The 24,829-nt window shown below is 28.5% G+C and overlaps 4 protein-coding genes and 1 pseudogene across 4 annotated transcripts in view; 3 read left to right on the top strand and 2 right to left on the bottom strand.

The window, feature by feature from the left end:
* LOC113385582 (putative sodium-coupled neutral amino acid transporter 11) overlaps positions 1-6,334 on the top strand; it is a 75,048-nt gene extending 68,714 nt beyond the window's left edge. The window contains exons 6-11 of the mRNA XM_026623432.1: positions 473-728; positions 1,886-1,956; positions 2,025-2,186; positions 3,085-3,197; positions 5,014-5,205; positions 6,068-6,334. Of these exons, the coding sequence (XP_026479217.1) occupies positions 473-728; positions 1,886-1,956; positions 2,025-2,186; positions 3,085-3,197; positions 5,014-5,205; positions 6,068-6,334 (1,061 nt within the window). The remainder of the gene's footprint in view (positions 1-472; positions 729-1,885; positions 1,957-2,024; positions 2,187-3,084; positions 3,198-5,013; positions 5,206-6,067) is intronic.
* A 4,124-nt stretch (positions 6,335-10,458) lies between these two features.
* On the bottom strand, positions 10,459-12,702 carry LOC113384498 (tRNA (guanine(37)-N1)-methyltransferase-like). The gene is made up of 3 exons (XM_026622213.1): positions 11,454-12,702; positions 11,150-11,311; positions 10,459-10,836 (listed from the first exon to the last, which is right to left on the bottom strand). Exons 1-2 carry the CDS (start codon positions 12,697-12,699, stop codon positions 11,268-11,270), a joined length of 1,290 nt encoding a protein of 429 aa, XP_026477998.1. The 5' UTR covers positions 12,700-12,702; the 3' UTR covers positions 10,459-10,836; positions 11,150-11,267.
* A 1,924-nt stretch (positions 12,703-14,626) lies between these two features.
* Positions 14,627-15,988, top strand: LOC113384499 (39S ribosomal protein L27, mitochondrial-like). The gene is made up of 3 exons (XM_026622214.1): positions 14,627-14,754; positions 14,819-14,982; positions 15,759-15,988. Exons 1-3 carry the CDS (start codon positions 14,682-14,684, stop codon positions 15,960-15,962), a joined length of 441 nt encoding a protein of 146 aa, XP_026477999.1. The 5' UTR covers positions 14,627-14,681; the 3' UTR covers positions 15,963-15,988.
* A 2,320-nt stretch (positions 15,989-18,308) lies between these two features.
* LOC113385581 (HSPB1-associated protein 1-like) lies at positions 18,309-22,676 on the top strand. The gene is made up of 2 exons (XM_026623431.1): positions 18,309-18,837; positions 22,673-22,676. The coding sequence occupies exons 1-2, from the start codon at positions 18,386-18,388 to the stop codon at positions 22,674-22,676; spliced, it is 456 nt and encodes a 151-aa protein (XP_026479216.1). The 5' UTR covers positions 18,309-18,385.
* Positions 22,677-22,857: 181 nt separating this feature from the next.
* On the bottom strand, positions 22,858-24,134 carry LOC113385470 (annotated as a pseudogene).
* Between the last annotated feature and the right edge of the window lie 695 nt (positions 24,135-24,829).

The following is a 24,829-nucleotide window of genomic DNA, read 5'->3' as shown; positions in this document are numbered from 1 at the left end:
TTAAAATATGAACATTAATGCAAGGCATAACCCATCATACAATCACGTTCTGAACTTAACGGCAATAAAAAAAATTGTCTATGAAAATGTATGAAAGTGAAATGTTGATTCTTTTGGTTTTTAAGTATTTATAGTAGTAATTGTTTGTTTGAATGTCAATCACTATAAATGCTCAAAAGCCAAAGAGCACTAAATAACACAATCACCTGACCGTAACTTATATTAATAATCTCTTGATTGTAAAATCGAACCAAAGTAGAATCAATTTGCCCTATCCACATACAAACATTGCTCTATCAGCATTCGAAACATTTAATGATCACCTATGCAGCTAAAGTGTGAAGCCAATAAACATAATAATGTTGGCAAAAACATGATTTCCAAACAACATTAAATTTTGTTACAAGAAAAAAAAGCGTCATCTACAAGAAACTCACCTTGAATCAGTTTACAATCCATGTATTATTTTCAGCAATGGTATCGTACAACGTAGCAGTCGGTGACACTTTGACCAAAGTTCTGATACGTTTGCTGTCTCTGGATGAGGACTCACTGCTGGCTGATAGACATTTCATAGTCCTGGTGTGCACCGTGTCCATAGTAACGCCTCTCTGTTTGTACCGAGATGTTGCAAGGCTAGCTCGAGTATCTTTCGCCAGTTTAGCATGTGTCGCCTTCATCCTGGTCACTGTCATTTACAAGATGGTATCTGGAGAATATGATATTGTGTAAGTAATAAATTTGAAATCTCGCAAAAATGTAAAAATCGTCTTTATTTTGATTACTTCTGACCATGAAAAATTAATTTGAAAACACTATATTGTGGACTAGTTGTTCATAATTTGATCTTTACATTTTGTATATAAAAGTCATCATTTTGTCATCTTTAACATATGTAATAAAACTTTAGAAAGTTTACTGCAAAAAATAGATAAAAAACGAGTGGATTATTAAACTGATACAATTTTATATTTATTCTGTTGGCCAATTTGTTTGGAGACGCCTCACTATTGAATTATCAAGAAGAAAAGTTAATTATTCATTAGAATGATATTCAATCTTAAGAAGATGTTTATAGCATCTGCCCTTGATAGCATCTTTTTGAAATGGTATGTCCAAATTATTACAAATTATCATTGTTGGAAATATACCAAAAAGCATCAGTAATGGTTCTGAGCGTTTTTATTTGAAGTTTCTGCTTAAAAGTATGTTAGACTTACTGACAATTTCATATAGTTCCGTATGACCATATGGATTTAAGTATAGTTTTACACAGAAGGATTTGATTGTCGAGGAATAGTTTATATTATAATATATATATATATATATATATATATATATATATATATTAGGGTGTCCCTTAATATGGACATTTTTGAATTTCCTTGCTCCCAAGGCCTCAAATGGTTCCAAATTGATAAAAAACAATTTTCTGAAAGTTTTTACTCTTAATATTGTCTTTTAGGTAGAGCGCTTTTAGGTAGAAGTTTTGTATGGAAATAGCATGAAAAAATTTTCAAAAATTTTGCAGAGCCTCGAATTTTCAATAAAAAATGACCCGAATTTTCACTTTTAATTCATTTGTCGCTAAGTTATTCCTAATTTTTTTTTTTTAATTTTCAAAATTCTTTCCATGCTATCTCCATACGAAGTTTGATTGAATTACGTACTATCTAAAAGTTAATATTAAGAAATACAAACTTTCAGAGAATTGTTCTTTATCAATTTGGAACCATTTGAACCCCTGGGAGCAAGAAAATTCGAAAATGTCCATATTAAGGGAAACCCTAATATATATATATATATATTTATATATATATATATATATATAAATATATATCTCTGTGTGGCTGTATATTTTTCATCTAAAATATTTTTTCTTCAGGCCACATGGCAAAGATTCCTGGAGTTTTGCCAACTCCGACATTGTTCCAGCAATTGGAATTATGGCTTTTGGTAAGTATAAGATATGTTCTTATTAGTTATTTGACTATTAATTAATACAATTTAATATAATCTTCTAGCATTCATGTGTCATCATAACACTTTCTTGGTTTATGGAAGTATTGCTGGAGCAACTCAAAGCCGTTGGGACAAAGTGACCCACAGTTCCGTGTTCTGCGCCCTTGTGGTGGCAGCTTTGTTCGGAGTAGCAGGATATGCAACTTTTACTTCGCATTCGCAAGGTTTCAAATAAAATTACTTAATTTCTCAATCAAATGATAAATGTATAAATGTATACTTCAAAGTTCAATTAAATGTAACCTTTGTATAATGTGAGTTTGTGACTTTGCTAATTATTGCAATTACAAAAATATTTCTCCAGGTATTACAATTTTCTGAATATTTTGACTTGCTCATTATCAGAATAACAAGATATACGACTTAGAATAACAACAATATTATCAGAATAACAAGATATACTCGTAAGTCTCATACTTACTTAAATTCGACATTCTTATCTTATAAACGTTCGGATCTATTGTACAACCCTATAATCCATTTAAATTGAAGAAACGTTTGCCTAAGCATAATGTTTCAAATGCTTCAAAAATCCAAATGATTCTATAAATTAAAATGTTTTTGGTATGGCTTGCGTGCTTTTGCCAAAGGCCAGTTGATTCTGTGCATTCAAAAAAGGAAAACGAATTTCTTGCCTTTCTTGCCATTCTTGCCAAAACCTGACAGATTTATTGATACATGAATGAATACTACATAATACATATTTATAAGCATATCAATTTTTTCTATTAAAATTTTAAAAATCAACGATAACATATCAACGATAATAAGACAAAATTATACATTATAGACAACATTTTTTTATTTAATATTACGGACTTGCTTGTTTTTCATATGAGAGCAAAACTTTGTTTTTAATTTGCTATATCAATCATCATTTCAATTACGACGCCGAGATGTTAACAAACTTCATACCCAAACAAGTATAAAGTATTTTATGAAGTTTTAATATGTAAATATCCTTAAAATTATTTTAGGTCTCGATCATTAATTACCGCTTCTTAAAGTTTCATATAGACTCATTAATATTCCAAAAGTTAAAATCAATATTTGTTTTTACAGGTGATCTTCTGGAGAACTATTGTTGGGATGACGATTTGATAAACTTTTCCAGAATTTTATTCTCGATATCAATCCTTCTAACTTTTCCGATTGAATGCTTCGTCACAAGAGAGGTAAAGTAAAAGACAAATAATATTATATTAATAAATAAATGGTTGTCTGCCCGAAGACAGGTTCATGGTATGAGAGCAACACAAATTGATGATTTCCTTTCCCTCTATTGTTTATTCAAATTACCACTTTTCACTTTTAATACACTTTTATGCATTTTCCTTTCCAAACTTTTGCTTTCATGCTTCCTGGTACTGTGCTTCGGCTTTCAATTCCCTGTTTTTTCTCTTCTCGCGTAAGTCGTCAATAATCTACATTCTTCTTTATCCCAGTTCTTTCGCTCCTATTTTACATTCGACTACGTGGTGCAGGAGCCTCTTTTTTTGCAGAATTGGTCCGATCCAGTTTCCTATCTTTTTCAAGATTGTGCCAACATCCTCAGCACTCTTTAACTGTTATTTTAAAATCCTCAGCAACTCTCCGCTAATTTTTATCGGTCTTTCTTAGAGTTCACGTCTCTGACCCGTAAAGAGCTAAGCTTCAGACATAAAACTTCATTAGCCTTTTCAAAAAAAATTAAGACTCAGATGGCTCATCAGTGGCGTTCTATTTTTGCGCTTGTGATCCTTGCTCTGATCTCTCTCGTACAGTATCCATCTCTGTTTAGGAAGATTCTCGAGAATTTGTAGTTATCATGTTTTATAGTTTTGGTCTTTGATATCACCACGAGGTCATCTACGTACATCATTGTGGTGATTCTTCTCCCTCCAATTGATTCCTCCAAAATCTTTGCCGTATATATGTGTATGAGTGTGTATATATAGCAGCATTTTCATCATATTTTTTTTGTACTACACAAGAAGTAGAATTACTATTCAAAGATGTATCGAATACATGATCGAATACGATTTTTATTTTTTTAGCAGCGATTAAAACTACATATTCTACTATTCTGCGAGCTATGTTTGCTATCCGTTCTATCCTAGAACTTTTCTTTGGATAACCAGCGGTGAACCACTCTTTATCTTTATGTGTAGACTATAAACATTATAGATATATATATATATATATATCTAATAATGTTGGGATAAATGTATTGCAGCAATGCCCACAAAAGTCTAAAATCACTAGAGATTATATTTGAGATCTATAACCTCTAGTATAAATTTTATATCATACTGCTTGACATCAAGCTGGACGAGGTTGGGATCGAATTGACTACTCTGTGCTAGTATACGTTTTTAACCATTACACCACGAAGGGCTGAAGATTAAACCGTTGATTATGCTTCTTTCGCCATCAATAAAAAATACGTTTTTTTTTTTTTTTAAATTATGTTTCGTATATATCCAATGTATAACAGATAATTTTTAATAAAAAAAATGTATGACTATAATTAAAATTAAAATATTGGTCAGTAACTTAGTCACATAAAAACATAAATATTTTGTATTTAAGTAATCTTTCTATTCTAATTAAATAATTTCCTGTTGCCAATGGGAATCTTAACTTTAATGTATTAGGATAGGTCATTTTAAGTGAAAGCATTTGTTTCTGATAAAAAATATATATGAAAAAGTATTGTTATTTTTTTATTTATTTAAAATAGTTGAAACATGTCTTCTTAAATAAAAATAAATTGAAATCATTATAAAATAATGTTTTTGTCATATATTTTTTTCAGAAACAAATGCTTCCACCTAAAATGGTTTACCCTATACAATTGATAGGTAATACTATATAAATATGATAGTTTAGAAAAAAGTCTCCATAATAAATAATGTCAATTAACAGTCATTCTAATACTATTGATTCAAATAATTAATCTAATCTTTAATGTGTTCAATATCTAAAAATATGTAATCTCTAATGCGCCAGGTGTTGCATAGTGTAATTGGTGGAAACGTAATTGCTGGATCGACACCGTTGCCAGCAATCGGGGGCCAAAACTCATCGGAAGACAACGATTCAGACAATTGGGGCCACAAAGGACTAACATTAGGAATTATTGCAGCTGCTTGTTTGATATCGACTGCAACAGATTGTTTGGGACCCGTCCTTGAGTTAAATGTAAGATAAGTGATTATGCATAAAAAAATTATTTGCAACAATCTCGTATGATATGCACCAAGTGTAAAAATAACTTATATTTTCTCATCAAAATGCTAAATTAAAAATAAGAAGATTAGAAGAGGTAATTTGATTCTGAATTGTTAAAATAATGACGGAAAAAGCGAAGTAAAATCTTTAAAATGCTTTATAACAATAAAAGAAATAAAGAATGCTCCCTGGGTCAAATGGGTCTCGGCGTCATACGAGTGGAAATAGTTAATAATAGCAAAAAAATTATAAATACTATATTGATTAAAATTAATTAGGTTAAAAAAGTCATGGAGTAAAATACAGCAAAAAGTATAAAACATGCATTTTCAATTTAAAGATCAAAACGGGTCATTTCACCCGGACATATGGTATATAATTAGCGTTCTTCTCGAAAGAACCAAGCAAAAAATCCTGAACCGAATTTGAAAATATCAAAACCATTCAAATAGCATTAGAAGGGATCATGCTTACTAGTTTTTGGAAAAAATCGTTTTTTTTGTAATTAATTGTTGAATTTTTACGACCTTGATGAAACTTTTTATGGTAATAGAGCTAATGGTAAAAATACGGGTACAATAAGCCTACAAGAAAATTTTCGATTATAAATTTTCATTGAAGTTTAATTTAATATATTTAATATAATAATAATTTTAGTCGAAAATGCGAAATAAGTTTCTACTTAACGATTACCATAGAAAACATACATGTGATGACATATATACATTAATATTAAAATAATGGTGTCCCAGTAAAACCCAATATTTAAACAAAAATAAAATAGTTAAAAAATCTATAAAATAAGGCAGACCTATTGAATTTTTCATTTCAGGGAGTACTGGCTGCCGTACCATTGGCCTACATTCTTCCTGGTTTAGCGTATCTTCGCCTGGAGCAAGGCGGAATATTCGCCAGGCACAAATTGCCGGCCCTAGGGCTCGCCTTGTTCGGCCTATTTGTGGCCCTACTTGGTCTAGCCTTTTTATTTGTTAACTTTGACACTGTTGATACTTGCACGCACGGTAAAGTTATGAAATACTGCCTGCACAATGAAACTTTGAGCACAACAATGACAACCATCATCAAAGGGAGGCCATAGGAACATAAGACGCCCATATCAAAATTTGTGCCAGATTAATAAATTATAAAGTTTTGAATTATGTTATCATCAAGCATATTATTAGATTATGAAGATTTGAAAGCGGTAAATTAATTTTGTAAATTGTATCAAATATCCCTCCTCCCAAATTGTAAATGTGGCTTTTCAATAGCCTTGTTTCTATTTATCTCTGAATTATGAAACTAAAAACTAAATATATATTTCATTTTATAAAATAAGAGCTGTTAGTCTCTAAACTTATGTCATTTTGATAAGGCGAGCATATTCATAAAAATTCATTCCTTATGAACAATAAAATTGTACAAGTTACAATTTAAACATTTTAAATTAATAATTTCAAATAAATAAGATTCGATCCAAGACAACTATATAAATTGGCTCAATTTAAAAGGACTAAGCACTCAAAAAAATAGATCTTTAATTTTTAACTTGTAAAAAGGTAATATAAGGGCCAATTTCATATGTTTTACTACCACTTTCCACTTTCCAACACATCATTAATATATGAGGCAAGTCAAATTTTACATGCTATAAAAAATAGTTCTGAATGAAGGAATTATTTATTATTCTATTAATTTACATCAAACTATCAGAATAATGTAAGTTTGGGGTTCCTAACCAGTGGCCTGTCGGTTCTTACTAACAATAAGGCCTAGGCTATAATAAATGTTAGCAAATATTATTACTTTATAATAATGAAAGTTATAATTTATATTGTCTTTTGATTTATAAAAAATTTTCGCGTTTGAATAAAATGTCTTAAGGTTTAACAACGAAATCTGTAAACAACGCATTAATTACCTATCTTCCTATTTGGGTTCCTCGGTTTTTTAAACCGGTTTCGAAAACCGGGCTTTAAGAAAATTGGAATGGAATTCGAAAACCGTTTTTTTGGTAGAAAATACCAGTTGTCAATGTATCAATTGCACTTAAAAAATGAGATTGATAAAAACACTGTTGCCGGTCGATAACCCTTATATATAAAAATTGTACATAAACAACAAATAATTGTTTTTAAAGGGTAACTGATTTTCCTGATCTTTTTTTTGTTCTATTATATTGCGTAAAAATTTCTTACTAATGAAATTGAACAGTAAACAATTTTAGTTAAAAACTGCTTTTAATCACCATAAATTTTTTGTTGCATTTTTTTGTTCGAATTGTTCGAGCAAATAGTGTTTTTATTAAAAACTCGAAACTGGTCATAACCGTTTTTTTGGAAAAATAGTATTCGAAAACCGGTTTTCTAACATGTCGGTTTTTGTATAAACCCTACTTTCAAATTTTATTTTTATTTTAACCCTACTTCAAATTAATAATTGAGAAAACTAAGAAGATATATAACACATATATTGAAATCTTTGCACAACAGAGCATTCAAGTGATCAGATATTGTTTCTATTTATTTTAAATAGACTGAGAATTTGAAAATTTTTCATTTTTATGAATTTTCATATATTATTATAATTTAAAGCATAAAAAATTCAATATCCCCTCGTACATTGATCTTTTAACAAATTTGTTCATCATTATGATTATTTTCATTGCGAAAGCAGATATTTGTGTTGGATTATGAAACAGAAAACCATTGCACGTTTTACAATTTTTTTACAATTTTTTACAATGTTTCTAATTTATAATGAAGTCAAATGAATACTCTACACAATATGATACAAATTGATAATTTGGATAATTATACACTGATAAATAATATTTTTGTTATTAAGCTCTAATGAATGCGTTGTTGACCGATTTCGTTGATTTCAAAGATTAATAAAAAAAATTCATGGATCTCTTTCTTAGATATTGTTGCTCTTCAAGCGTAAAACAGCGTATTGTTTTATAATTAGAAACATAATGCATATTATCGTCAAATATATAGTTTCCCATAAAAATGAGAAATTTTATTATTAGCTAATAATAAAATTTCTAGAAAAAATCTAGATTTATGTTTATTTATGAAACCATCAAGCCTAACTGAATATTCGAAATCAAATAGGGTACAAGGCATATCTGAAATAGATATTTTCTTAAAATAATGAACTTTGGAGTTCAATCTACTTACAAATAGATTTAATTAAAACAAACAATCGCTAATGTATTAAAGAAATTTTAAATTCGTAACTGTAAGTATGTAAGAACATATTATAATAAACTATATAGGTTATGCTACTCGCTTATTGGAACGACAACTGCTCTACATAAAAAATAAAATTGAGAAAGATTTGTATTTTAGGTATTTAATTTAATTTATGGAATTTAATCACATGATAAATATTCTTGAAATTTATTTATTAAAATTAAAATATTATTTTAGGCATACCACATAGTTACTATCATTTATACTTGTTTATCCGTAGTTACTATTCAACTTATCACAAGATCTTCATAAGTTATAACGATACTCAGTAAACCACAAAAGTTAAAACTACGTAACATTGCTGAAACGTTGTTACGTAGTTCTTGGTTACTTTAATAAAACGTGCGTGTTACGTATAGTTGTACCATATAGTTGAATATATATTGTACTGCTAATTTTTATAACTTTGTTTTAAAATCGAAAAGTTATAATAAAATGCACGTCGGAATAAACACCTAAGATTTAGGATTTAATTAAAAGGCCAATAAAATTCAAACAAAAAAGAGTAAAAAAAATTGTCACTATGATGCGACTAGAAAACCTATTTATAGATATTTTTCAACTAAATGTATGCTATATTTCTATATATCTAAACATAAAATATATTTAAAATTATGCTCTATCTGGATAGCTCATAGTTTTCTAACTATAAAGTCTATTTTCATCTATTACTAGCCCAAATTTTATTGGACCAAGTTATTATAAATATACTTATTATTTCTCAAATATCATTTTCAAATAAGTATATAAAATGCATATTAAGTTATAGTAACATATAACAAAATGTATTATAATAACGCATAAGCCGGATTTAAATCAAGTACAACTAAAAAAATTATCAAAATAAAATTAATAGTCAGATATAAAAATTATTCAGAAATTTATGAAATGCTGTTGTTTTGATAATACAATTTAAAAGATTTTTTTTTAAAAAACTCAATACGTTATTACTCGAAAACATTTTATATTAATGTAATAAACGTATGTTTTACTTTTAATCCTTTTATTTTTAATTCATACGTCCCTGCTTTATGTATTTTGAGAGAAAAACCTTTATTATTTTATTTTGTTGAATATTACGAATGTATGCTAATCTGACTAAGTAACTAGATATAAAACAAATAAGATCAGTATTATCAAATATCCAGTTCTAAAATTTTTCTCATTTATTTCTTCCTCGTGAGAATAACTGTTACATATATGTGATAACTGTACCTTTATATTATAAGTAAATTATTTTGATCATGCTTTATATATATATATATATATATATATATATATATATATATATATATATATATACATTTATATATATGCATATATGATCATTTTAACTATTTTTATGTGATGTGGAAGTAATCTGTATTTTCTTCGAGACTTCATATGTATATTTTAGTATCGCAACAAGTAGTATAATATAGTCAAATGTATAATAAAAATTCCATATATTATATATTTACGTTATATAATGAAAAATCTTGTAAATTATTTTGTCTGAAATAAAAAAGCTTTAATAACATTGAATACAGTTTATTCGTGTTTAGATAAACTGAGCTTTTTATGAAAATTAAAAACCTCAAGAAGACTATAATAGATAGCCTGCAAAAAGATTTTGCAATCCTGTGAGTCATAAAATTAATATAATGTTAATGAATAAGCTTTATCTATCAAAAAACATTAAGATCAATAATCAAAAAGTCAACATATGTCAATTTTTTTATAAAGCTACAAAATATAGATCATTTGTAAATTAATTTCTATTCAAATGGAAAAAAGTAAATGTATGATGAATTTAAAAAAGCTCTGAAAATTTAAATTTAAACAATCAATCACAAAACCATTTTTTGCTAATTATTTTATTGTCATTAGAATGAAAAATGAATAATATAAATTTATTATAAAAATGACACACATTTCCATTCAGTAATTTATAGTATTCATAAACTTAAATAACATTCGACTATATATAGCATCTTAAAATAAGATGATTCTTAAATCAAAATAGATCTAACTAAAAGCATAAATAAAAAAATGATTTTTAACTTCAAATAGAAGTTAAACAAAATTCTAATAAGAAAAACGCTATATCCACACTGAGATATATATAAATGTTATGTCAAATTTCCAGATCGTACTACATTTTCATGGTGTCCAAAGCAACAGTTAAAACTTTTGTTAATTTTGGGTCAGCTCGATTCTTCGCTTTTGTATTTTTATTTTTCTTAGGTGTAGCTTTTTTTGATTGCTGTTTTGGTGATTGATTGACTTTTATAACTTCTTTTTGGAGTTTATTTAATTGATTATTTACTTCAGCTACTTTTCCATTTTTATCTGTTTTAAGCTACAATTTAGATAGGTAATTTATTATAATTTGTATCAATATATCATCTTACTTTTTATATAATTTTGTGCAGACATGAAAAAATTATAGCTCTCTGGCATTAGCAAATAATTTTCAGGAAAGTACTTCATAGCAAGTTTTTTAATATTATTTATGGAATTTTCATCTTAATATTACACAACATCCTATACATACAATTTCTATTTTGATAAATAATAAAACTGAAATAGTTATTGTGAGTAAATGAAATGAATCCCTATGTATAGTATCTTATAAGATAGCAAATATTGCACACAAATAATTGATATAATACCTTTTTAAGCTGAACGGTTAGCACTTTAGCTTTAGATTTAGCTTTAAGACTTTTTGCTCCAGCTACTTTGAATACATTATTATTACTAGATTTTTTCAACTGCTTAACAATTTTCTTATTAACTTTTTTCTGCTTCCCCATTTTTAGCTTCTTTATTTAGACCTAAAACAGTGTTTCATTTTAAAAACAGCATAACAAACTTTAGTCATTGAATAAATATTAATCAGAGTTATTAAATCCAGTTACAAATCAGAAATATTTAAATAAACTCATTTATCTAAGCTATCAATATCCGTGTCTTTACATTTTCTTTTAGCATCAACTGAATCCTCTAATAAATTATCACTTATTTTCCGTTTAGCACTGTTTTCATTAAACAGTATTTCAGTTGTTAATTGAAAACTAACACGCATCATTTCTTTGTTTGGTGAAACATTGCGCACAAAGAAAACCTCCTGCAAATTGTCTTTTAGCTCAAATCCCAAATGTTTTTCAGCTAATTTCTTTGCAAGATCCGCATGTTGGTCTTCAGCTTTGATGAAGCAGTAAACATGAACTACAGGCATTATTAAATTTGGTTTTTCTAATAATTCGGTATCACATTGAAATAACCCATTGAAAACATCCAGAAATTCAACAGCACTTGCCGGTAAATTAATAGTCATGTGAATATTATTTGAAAAGTTGCTTATCCATTGCTGTTTTAAATCACTTTTAACATCATTTTTAATAAAATCTCTTGCATCCTTGTTGAAAGATTGTATATTAATTTTATTTTTTTCAGCATTCTTAATGAGCCACTTGTAACTATTCGGATTCAAATCATTTGCCAAAACTCTACATTTCTTCTTTCCTGCAGGTATGCTGAATGGTCCCACACCAGCACAAACATCATACAAAATATCTCCTGAGCTCAACTTTTTTGTTATTCTTTCATGTTCACTACTAAGTCGTGGATTCCAATACACACAACTAAAATCAAATTCAAATTGGATTCCATGCTCCTTCACTTGGACCAAATAATTCTCTTCTCCACAAAGCAGCTCCATTTGAAAATTTCTGTATGTGTTATCGATGTTCTGTGTTTTGTTAACTACAGTTTTACAATTTGCACATTTATTCAACAATACTTCGCCTATCAAAGACTTAAATGGAATTAAATGATCTCTAAGATTCAAATGTACTATGTGACCTATTCTTGAGTAACTTGTCAGTCCTTCTTGGTCAGGAGGTAACACCGATTTCAGAATTTCATCCGCTTTCCAATTTTCATATTTCAAGTCAAGATTTTGATAAGAAAAATAATTTTCATTTATATCATGTTGTAACAAAGCTTCTGTTTCAAGATCATTGAATGATCTGACAATATTTGGATTGAGTAGAACTATTTTTTTATTATCAGATGAACAAACGGGTTTCAAGTTGTCCATTTTTAACAAGTATTTCTTAAGACTTGGTAAAATCTTTGACCAAGGTGCTTCCACAGAAGTTATGTCTATTGTAGGAACAGATATTGATTTGCTAAAAGCATCACGATTTAATATAGTCATTCCACGCACAGTTTCGGGAGGCATTAAAACAGACATTTTTCGTTTGATAAATAAAGAAAAATCAGACGTCAGTAAAATAATGCGAGACGATAGTGAAATAGTCATAAATTCACTTTTTCCACATATATATATTGTAAAGAAACACGGAAGTTTTAAGAGTGTTTAATATGTATATATCAAGATTGTTAAATTAAAATACAGATAAACAAATTAGATTAACCTTACTTTTAGAATATTGTTAATTCAACAGAATGGACTCGTGCTGACCTGCTGCTCCAAGAACGGTACTTTTTTCACTATGATCGTTATCGTACTAATTCGGTCACTACTGACTACATTCGGTCACTAACTGACTACAAATCCGAGCTCTATGGAATTATCGACGACGCAACGGACAAATAACGTCAATGAAGTTTGACACTAACGGCCACCAGATTTGTGCATCTACGATATCTAATCTTGCAACCAGGGCCTTTTCACTTAGAACAAAATGCTCGTTCAGAAGGAATACTTAGGGGTCCATTTGTAGTCGCACATTTGGCGCTAGTGAGCCGATGAAAAAGTATTTTCAAATGTTTTATTTTGGTTAGTAAGAAACGTCAGTGTAAGTTTACAAAATGGCGATGCTTGTTCGTTTGTGTTTCTATATTTATTCATCAGAAATTGCTCTCAAATGCATAATCCTTTGACAATATGAATAGAACAGCTTCAAACTCATATGGAGGACATAATTACTACATTACTAGGTAGTGCATTGACATATTAGTCTAAACATAATACACTTTAAGGAAAGAGGTCAGTTCTAGGAAATTGTGTAGAAATCAAGAATACGCTTTTACAAGAAAGACATAATACATGATTATAAAGCTGTTCCAGCTGTTTAAAATTGGATTACCACTTCACACGGATCTGAATATACTTGGGAGAAAATGAATTGCTTAAGAATGTCAAATTTTACACGGGATGATTATTAGTTAATGAGAGTTAAGAATGACAGACGATGTAATGAACTAACACTATAATGCATTATTCACTAAATTTCAATACATATTTATATTAATAAGTAGAAAAAAGTGTAGAAGTTATTCCAGTAGATTAGATGTGATATATATTATATATAAACCGGTGTATTGCAGTGTATTCGTTGATTTATATTTCGATTTGATTGTATATTTATTATAATATAATATTATCTAGTATATTTTTGTTATTATTGTATTATTACAAAACATAATAGGATTGTAATACCAAATTTAGTTTCGAATACCCGTGCATTAAAAATGATTAATTTTCATTTCAAATTTTGCGCCATTAATTTGAATGCCAAAAGCAGCGCCATCACGTCGAGCGGAGGACCCTTTAAGTATTCCTTCTGAACGTAAAAATCGGGCGAGAGAAGCGTCTATATGAACACGGGGTATTCTAATATTGTCTAGGCTTGCAACCCTTTTGATAAAATCGATTCAGGCGGGCTAAAACATGGAAGAAATTTTTTTCACTTTTCTGCTATTATCAAAGAAACGGGCTGGAAGATCGTCGAGCAAAATTGACAAACGCTAGTCTTTGTCGGGATACATCGAATGACTTTTAAATTTTTGAAATCGGCCCAGCCATTTTCGAGATAACGTCGACGAAATATGAAAAAATCAGTTCACATATACACTAACTTTAAACATATGAACATATTGATTTTAACATATGAAAAAATCAGTTCACACACATATACTTTTTCCAACTTTAGTCTCATTCGATTCAGAATGGCTTGAAACGTCGAGAAAACATAAAAACTAGCGAATCGGAAACATAAAATCATAGATATAAGAAGAGATAAACTCATAGATAGACTTCTACTTCGAGAAGATTTTTTCTATATATATCGATATGTTATCGAAATCGATACATAATATTTTTGACATGCAAAGTTAGGTTTAGTCGTGTTCTAACCTCAAATTTTTTCTCTTTATTTATTTCCATCGTTAAATATGTCAATATTAATCAAAAGTTTAAATCAAACATCTAGATTAGTTTCTCCACATGCTGCTGCAATTAATGCAGGTTACAATATAATAATTACTTTTGAAAATTAAAGTATATATTACTTATACCATTTTTTTAATAGTTTACATAAGAGAAGCTAGTAAGAAAACTGGAGGTAGTACTAGAAATCAAAAGGGTCACGCAAGGCCAAAACATCGTGGATGGAAGGTTCAAGATGGGCATACAGTCACAGCAGGAACTTTATTAGCGACACAACTAACACTGAGATTTCATCCTGGCTTAAATGTAAACATTAGTTTAAGAATATTAAATTACTTAAAAGTATTGCATTGGAACACAAAAATTCAATACAATCATCTAATTTCAATAAGCTAGTTTATCCCTTTGTGATTATATTAAGAAGATCACTTTTGCCGTCATCTTAATTATTGCATTTAAATGCAATTTTATTTCATTGCATACACAGGCATTGTAATGCTAAATTTATATATGAATGGACTGTTTTGCAGTTCATATAAAATTAATAACATTATAATTAATTTAATGATCTTTTTTGACTAGTTTTTAATTAGTTTGCATACTAATAATGTGACCAAACGTCCCGGGTTTTTCTGAGAGCAATAATTGTCCCGGAGTGTCCCCTTCGAAACGTTCTATCAAATTGAATCTTTGTAATTACTTAATAATAAAGTTACCCATGAAATATCTAAAAAAAAATACATACAACGAATATGCTTATATCAAACAATATGTTGCCGAAGTCAAAATTTCAAAGGCAGGTTAATATAATCCAAATATTATATAACATAATTGAATATTAAGTTCTTATTAAAAGTCAGTAATTTTGATTAAAAAAAAGTGATTTATTTAAAAATACCTGATTTGTCTTGCATTCTTAAATAGTATTTGTTGCTTTAAATCATATTTAAATTACTCTAAATCATATTTATTTAGCATAACTAGAAGTAACACGTCTAAAAATATGTTCACTAAACTTAAAGTTAATTCTTGACTTATTACTTATTAATTTCTCAATTATTAATGTTACTTATCATATTTAGGTTGGACTAGGTAAAAATGGAACATTATTTGCAATGGAACATGGCAAAGTTCTTGTAACATGTGAAAAATTTGATCCGAATTGGGAACACACTTGGGTTCAAAGAATCTATGCTGAACGAAGAGGAACAACAATTTATAAAAAATACTTTCATGTGATACCTGAGCCACAGCATAATAGGTTTAAGTTAGTTGATTCAATATAGAAATGATTTAATTATTATTTGTAGTTTGTGATATACCTAAATAAAAAGATCTATTATGAAGTGGTAATTTAATATTGCAATATTTCAAAATATAGGATGATATCTTTTATGATATTTCGTAAGAAATATAAGCCAGAGATAGATTTATATTTTTAACTTTCAGGAATATTTTAGTAAAGTGAATATCACCTAATTAATAGTATATAAATTAATAATTATATAAATCAAATATAATACTCTTTGCTTTTAATAAATATAAGAAATTTAAGCTAGGCAAAATTTCAACAATCACAATTGAACGGTTACACCCTCGACAATAATATATAATAAATAATATAATATTTATTATATTCTAATATTGGTGCACACCTCAGTTAATATAAAATAGTGTAAAAAATGAAGTTTAGTCAAAAAAATCACTAAGAAACGTCGTTGAATATTAAACTTTACCTTTAATTTGAGTAAACTGAGTAAAATATTCTAAGCAATTTTACAACACAATCACTAACAAAATTATATTTTTTAAAATGATATTCGCAAATTAAAACGGCAAAATATGTTATCACAAATTTAGAGAGATAGTTATGACTGTTTATAACTATGGTTATAACGTTATATACATATATGCATTAATGTCGTGGTTTCCAATCTTTGAGGCGCGCCCGTTGGGTGGAGCAAGGGGGGCGTACAGCTGTTCCCAAAATACTATTTTCGAAAATAAAATCAAACGAAATTAAACTAGTTGGTATTGGTATTTTGCCTTGAGGCAAGTTACATAAACTTATCGATACGTGTAAATAATCGACTTAATCAATAAAAAATAAATTAATTTATGAGTGATTAAAAGTATTCCGAGTGGATTTATCATGCATATATCATCGAAAACGAACGAACGAACACGGAATATTTTCTAAAAGCAAATTTTCAAATTCAACAATTTCTATAATTGAAGCAGTTTCCATAGGACTCTAACAAATTAGTATGATCATTAAGACCAAGTACTCTATCGTTATACCAAGTAAATCGTCTAATTTTAATTTTAACAAACGTCAAAAAAACTACCCATTTTCTCAAACTTTGATAATTAAATTGCTTGTCGTAAGGCCGTAATATTTGAGTAAGTTCTATAAGACCATGATATATATCGCCAAAAACAGTTCCATGAAAATCGGCGTAAATTTTTTTTCAATCGTTAATTACAAGAAAACAGTTCGGTAGATTTATTAAACCTAAAACTAATCAGTATCATTCCCAATTAATACGATTCGAACAGTTTTTGATTTATTAAAATCGATTCGGTAGTATGAGCTTAAATGCGAACGAAAAGTTTAACACTTTTTTCCAAATTATAAAGAAACGGTTCGGCAGATCTTCGCACAAAACTGAGAAACGATAGTCCTCATTGAGATACATCAAGTGGCTTTTAAATTTCTGAAATCGGTTCAGGCATTTTTGAGCAAATGTCGATGAAAGGTTTGACAAATGCCAAAAAAACTATACTAATTTTTGCAAATTTTGAAGAATTTTTAAAATTAAACGACTTTTCGTAAGTTCGTAATATTTAGTATGATCTATAGGACTATGGTATCTACCGTCAAAAAAAAATTCATAAAAATCGTCGAAAAAATTTTTTTTAACACTTTGTTACAAGAAATAAACCTTTGGATAACCATTGGATTCCCAACCAATCTTTCTATCTTTTGAAAGGTTGTTGAATTTTTAAAATCGATTCAGAATTGCGGGCTAAAACGTGGACAAAAAAAAACTCCACTTTTCTGCTATTTACAGAGAAACGGCTTGGCCGATCGTCGCACAAAACTGACAAACAATAATCCTCATCGAGATACATCGAATGGCTTTCAAATTTTTTAAGTCGGTCCAGCCGTTTTTGAGAAAAAGTCGATTTACGGCAAAAAATCTGTTCACATAGACACACACACACATACTTTTTCCAAATTTGGTCTCATTCGATTCAGAATGGCTTGAAACATCGAGAAAACATAAAATTAGCAAATCGGATTTTTGATAAAAACAAACTTCTCCATCGGGAAAGTTAAAAGTGAATGAATAATTATTTTACATAATATTGCATATTAATATGTAGTTTGATAATTTTATTATTATCAGTTGAGCATTTATGAAATTCAATTAAGGGAGAGTATTTATAAAAAAAATAAGTGGGGCCCAACAATTATTTTTGATAAGATCGCGGGAGCGGTAAGAAAAGGTTGGACTCTACTGTAGTAACGAATAAGATTTCTAAAACGCACAGAAATGTAAATAATAACATAACCTTATAACATCAACTAATATAACCTTAATTTATTAAGTGGCTTATTAAAATTTCTTTGTAAATGATTAGAGCTCTTTCAGTTTCACTCTTTTAGTGCACATAATTATATTTTATTCGACAATTTGCGAAAATGGAAGAACAATCAGAATCCATAAATATAAAAAATCTTCTCAAATCTCGAAAACCAATATTATTTAAAAACTACATAAATTCATGGCCGATTATAAAGTTCACGATGGAAGACTGGTATACAAAATTCAAAGGAAAAATATTACCGATTCGTATTGGGCACAAAAAGCATTATACACAACAATGGGAGCGATCATGCAAAATTGTTGACATGAATTTCAAAGATTTCATAAAAGATTTTCAGGATTCAGAAGATAAATGGGGATATTTTGATTATAAACATATGAATACATGGTTTGAAGAAGATATGAGCAATATGTTTGATTGGAAGATTTTTGGTGTTGAAGAAATTGGTTGTCGAGATAGTACATTGTGGATAGGTACGCCTGGTGCCCATACCCCGTGTCATTATGATGCTTATAGTTTTAACTTGGTAGCACAAATCTCTGGACGGTATGTATTTTTATTTTTTACATATTTGTAATACAATAATAAAGGCCACAAAACTATAATTATTCTCATCAGATGTTCAAATATCTACATTTATAAAAAAAAATTTAAGCAAATTTACAAAAAAAAGTGATAACTATACATTTACTTAATACAATTAGTATTATAAATCCAAACAATTTTCCTAAATTATTTAAAAATATGAGTGAGAGTAATTTATTCTATAGAGCATTGATAGCTAAGATCAAGCCATTTTTACTATTCAATGATATATAATAATTAATAATAAATGGTTATAATATTTAGAGAATATGACAAAAATGAACAAATATGTTATATGTAGTTTATTGTTATACATATACATATATTAAATGTTAAATATGAACAATACAACACTCAGATTTTTAACACACACTTTTGGTAACTACAGACGTTTCGAGACCATGGCATGCATGCCTCATATTCAGTGTAATTTCAAAAACAGTTACTTATATACTACACATTCTTTGATATTTTATTTAAATTACATTTAATTTTTGAAAATACAAAAAACACCAATTATTTCTTACTAAGCTTAACACAGTAAAATGTAAGAGATAGTTGGTGTTTTTTGTATTTTCAAATATTAAATGTAATTTAAATAAAATATTAAAGAGCGTGTTAGTATATAATAACTGTTTTGAAATTACACTGAAGATGAGGCATGCATACCATGGCCTCGAAATGTCTGTAATTACCAAATAAAGTGTGTGTTAAAAATCTGAGTGTTGTATTGTTCATATTTAACATTTAATATATGTATATGTATAACCATAAACTACATATAACATATTGGTTCATTTTTGTCATATTCTTTAAATATTATAACCATTTATTATTAATTATTATATATCATTGAATAGTAAAAATGGCTTGATCTTAGCTATCAATGCTCTATAGAATAAATTACTCTCCCTCATACTTTTGAATAATTTAGGAAAATCGTTTGGATTCATAATACTAATTGTATTAAGTACATGTATAGTTATAACTTTTTTTGTAAATTTTCTTAGAATTCTTTTTATAAATTTAGATATTTATACATCTGCTGAGAATACTTATAGTTTTGTGGCATTTTTTATTGTATTACAAATATGTAAAAATAAAAATACATACCGTCCAGAGATTTGTGCTACTAAGTTAAAACTATAAGCATCATAATGACACGGGGTATGGGCACCAGGCGTACCTATCCACAATGTACTATCTCGACAACCAATTTCTTCAACACCAAAAATCTTCCAATCGAACATATTGCTCATATCTTCTTCAAACCATGTATTCATATGTTTATAATCAAAATCCCCATTTATCTTCTGAATCCTGAAAATCTTTTATGAAATCTTTGAAATTCATGTCAACAATTTTGCATGATCGCTCCCATTGTTGTGTATAATGCTTTTTGTTCCCAATACGAATCGGTAATATTTTTCCTTTGAATTTTGTATACCAGTCTTCCATCGTGAACTTTATAATCGGCCATGAATTTATGTAGTTTTTAAATAATATTGGTTTTCGAGATTTGAGAAGATTTTTTATATTTATGGATTCTGATTGTTCTTCCATATTCGCAGATTGTCGATTAAAATATAATTATGTGCAATAAAGGGTGAAACTGAAAGAGCTTTAATCATTTACAAAGAAATTTTAATAAGCCACTTAATAAATTAAGGTTATATTAGTTGATGTTATAAGGTTATGTTATTATTTACATTTCTGTGTGTTTTAGAAATTTTATGCGTTAGTACAGTAGAGTCCAACCTTTTCGTACCGCTCCCGCGATCTTATCAAAAATAATTGTTGGGCCCCACTTATTTTTTTTATAAATACTCTCCCTTAATTGAATTTCATAAATGCTCAACTGATAATAATAAAATTATCAAACTACATATTAATATGCAATATTATGTAAAATAATTATTCATTCACTTTTAACTTTCCCGATGGAGAAGTTTGTTTTTATCAAAAAATCCGATTTGCTATTTTATGTTTTTCTCGATGTTTCAAGCCATTCTGAATCGAATGAGACAAATTTGGAAAAAGTATGTGTGTGTGTGTCTATGTGAACAGATTTTTTTGCCGTAAATCGACTTTTTCTCAAAACGGCTGGACCGACTTAAAAAAATTTGAAAGCCATTCGATGTATCTCGATGAGGATTATTGTTTGTCAGTTTGTGCGACGATCGGCCAAGCCGTTTCTCTGTAAATAGCAGAAAAGTGGAGTTTTTTTTTTGTCCACGTTTTAGCCCGCAATTCTGAATCGATTTTAAAAATTCAACAACCTTTCAAAAGATAGAAAGATTGGTTGGGAATCCAATGGTTATCCAAAGTTTTATTTCTTGTAACAAAGTGTTAAAAAAAATTTTTTTCGACGATTTTTATGAATTTTTTTTGACGGTAGATACCATAGTCCTATAGATCATACTAAATATTACGAACTTACGAAAAGTCGTTTAATTTTAAAAATTCTTCAAAATTTGCAAAAATTAGTATAGTTTTTTTTGGCATTTGTCAAACCTTTCATCGACATTTGCTCAAAAATGCCTGAACCGATTTCAGAAATTTAAAAGCCACTTGATGTATCTCAATGAGGACTATCGTTTCTCAGTTTTGTGCGAAGATCTGCCGAACCGTTTCTTTATAATTTGGAAAAAAGTGTTAAACTTTTCGTTCGCATTTAAGCTCATACTACCGAATCGATTTTAATAAATCAAAAACTGTTCGAATCGTATTAATTGGGAATGATACTGATTAGTTTTAGGTTTAATAAATCTACCGAACTGTTTTCTTGTAATTAACGATTGAAAAAAATTTACGCCGATTTTCATGGAACTGTTTTTGGCGATATATATCATGGTCTTATAGAACTTACTCAAATATTACGGCCTTACGACAAGCAATTTAATTATCAAAGTTTGAGAAAATGGGTAGTTTTTTTGACGTTTGTTAAAATTAAAATTAGACGATTTACTTGGTATAACGATAGAGTACTTGGTCTTAATGATCATACTAATTTGTTAGAGTCCTATGGAAACTGCTTCAATTATAGAAATTGTTGAATTTGAAAATTTGCTTTTAGAAAATATTCCGTGTTCGTTCGTTCGTTTTCGATGATATATGCATGATAAATCCACTCGGAATACTTTTAATCACTCATAAATTAATTTATTTTTTATTGATTAAGTCGATTATTTACACGTATCGATAAGTTTATGTAACTTGCCTCAAGGCAAAATACCAATACCAACTAGTTTAATTTCGTTTGATTTTATTTTCGAAAATAGTATTTTGGGAACAGCTGTACGCCCCCCTTGCTCCACCCAACGGGCGCGCCTCAAAGATTGGAAACCACGACGACATTAATGCATATATGTATATAACGTTATAACCATAGTTATAAACAGTCATAACTATCTCTCTAAATTTGTGATAACATATTTTGCCGTTTTAATTTGCGAATATCATTTAAAAAATATAATTTTGTTAGTGATTGTTTGTAAAATTGCTTAGAATATTTTACTCAGTTTACTCAAATTAAAGGTAAAGTTTAATATTCAACGACGTTTCTTAGTGATTTTTTGACTAAACTTCATTTTTTACACTATTTTATATTAACTGAGGTGTGCACCAATATTAGAATAAATAAATATTATATTATTTATTATATATTATTGTCGAGGGTGTAACCGTTCAATTGTGATTGTTGAAATTTTGCCTAGCTTAAATTTCTTATATTTATTAAAAGCAAAGAGTATTATATTTGATTTATATAATTATTAATTTATATACTATTAATTAGGTGATATTCCTTTACTAAAATATTCCTGAAAGTTAAAAATATAAATATCTCTGGCTTATATTTCTTACGAAATATCATAAAAGATATCATCCTATATTTTGAAATATTGCAATATTAAATTCCACTTCATAATAGATCTTTTTATTTAGGTATATCACAAACTACAAATAATAATTAAATCATTTCTATATTGAATCAACTAACTTAAACCTATTATGCTGTGGCTCAGGTATCACATGAAAGTATTTTTTTTAAATTGTTGTTCCTCTTCGTTCAGCATAGATTCTTTGAACCCAAGTGTGTTCCCAATTCGGATCAATTTTTCACATGTTACAAGAACTTTGCCATGTTCCATTGCAAATAATGTTCCATTTTTACCTAGTCCAACCTAAATATGATAAGTAACATTAATAATTGAGAAATTAATAAGTAATAAGTCAAGAATTAACTTTAAGTTTAGTGAACATATTTTTAGACGTGTTACTTCTAGTTATGCTAAATAAATATGATTTAGAGTAATTTAAATATGATTTAAAGCAACAAATACTATTTAAGAATGCAAGACAATCAGGTATTTTTAAATAAATCACTTTTTTTTAATCAAAATTACTGACTTTTAATAAGAACTAATATTCAATTATGTTATATAATATTTGGATTATATTAACCTGCCTTTGAAATTTTGACTTCGGCAACATATTGTTTGATATAAGCATATTCGTTGTATGTATTTTTTTTTAGATATTTCATGGGTAACTTTATTATTAAGTAATTACCAAATTCAATTTGATAGAACGTTTCGAAGGGGACACTCCGGGACAATTATTGCTCTCAGAAAAACCCGGGACGTTTGGTCACATTATTAGTATGCAAACTAATTAAAAACTAGTCAAAAAAGATCATTAAATTAATTATTGTTATTAATTTTATATGAACTGCAAAACAGTCCATTCATATATAATTTAGCATTACAATGCCTGTGTATGCAATGAAATAAAATTGCATTTAAATGCAATAATTAAGATGACGGCAAAAGTGATCTTCTTAATATAATCACAAAGGGATAAACTAGCTTATTGAAATTAGATGATTGTATTGAATTTTTGTGTTCCAATGCAATACTTTTAAGTAATTTAATATTCTTAAACTAATGTTTACATTTAAGCCAGATGAATCTCAGTGTTAGTTGTGTCGCTAATAAAGTTCCTGCTGTGACTGTATGCCCATCTTGAACCTTCCATCCACGATGTTTTGGCCTTGCGTGACCCTTTTGATTTCTAGTACTACCTCCAGTTTTCTTACTAGCTTCTCTTATGTAAACTATTAAAAAAATGGTATAAGTAATATATACTTTAATTTTCAAAAGTATTATTATATTGTAACCTGCATTAATTGCAGCAGCATGTGGAGAAACTAATCTAGATGTTTGATTTAAACTTTTGATTAATATTGACATATTTAACGATGGAAAAATAAAGAGAAAAATTTGAGGTTAGAACACGACTAAACCTAACTTTGCATGTCAAAAATATTATGTATCGATTTCGATAACATATCGATATATATAGAAAAATCTTCTCGAAGTAGAAGTCTATCTATGAGTTTATCTCTTCTTATATCTATGATTTTATGTTTCCGATTCGCTAGTTTTTATGTTTTCTCGACGTTTCAAGCCATTCTGAATCGAATGAGACTAAAGTTGGGAAAAAGTATATGTGTGTGAACTGATTTTTTCATATGTTAAAATCAATATGTTCATATGTTTAAAGTTAGTGTATATGTGAACTGATTTTTTCATATTTCGTCGACGTTATCTCGAAAATGGCTGGGCCGATTTCAAAATTTAAAGTCATTCGATGTATCCCGACAAAGACTAGCGTTTGTCAATTTGCTCGACGATCTTCCAGCCCGTTTCTTTGATAATAGCAGAAAAGTGAAAAAAATTTCTTCCATGTTTTAGCCCGCCTGAATCGATTTTATCAAAAGGGTTGCAGCCTAGACAATATTAGAATACCCCGTGTTCATATAGACGCTTCTCTCGCCCGATTTTACGTTCGAGGAATACTTAAGGGTCCTCCGCTCGACGTGATGGCGCTGCTTTTGGCATTCAAATTAATGGCGCAAAATTTGAAATGAAAATTAATCATTTTTAATGCA

The sequence above is a fragment of the Ctenocephalides felis genome, unplaced genomic scaffold, assembly GCF_003426905.1.
Source record: "Ctenocephalides felis isolate EL2017-DRISC unplaced genomic scaffold, ASM342690v1 CF-g0.4_SCAFFOLD_03571, whole genome shotgun sequence".
Taxonomy (NCBI): domain Eukaryota; kingdom Metazoa; phylum Arthropoda; class Insecta; order Siphonaptera; family Pulicidae; genus Ctenocephalides; species Ctenocephalides felis.
The sequence above is the reverse complement of the archived record's forward strand: the minus strand, read 5'-3'. Positions and strand labels throughout refer to the sequence as shown.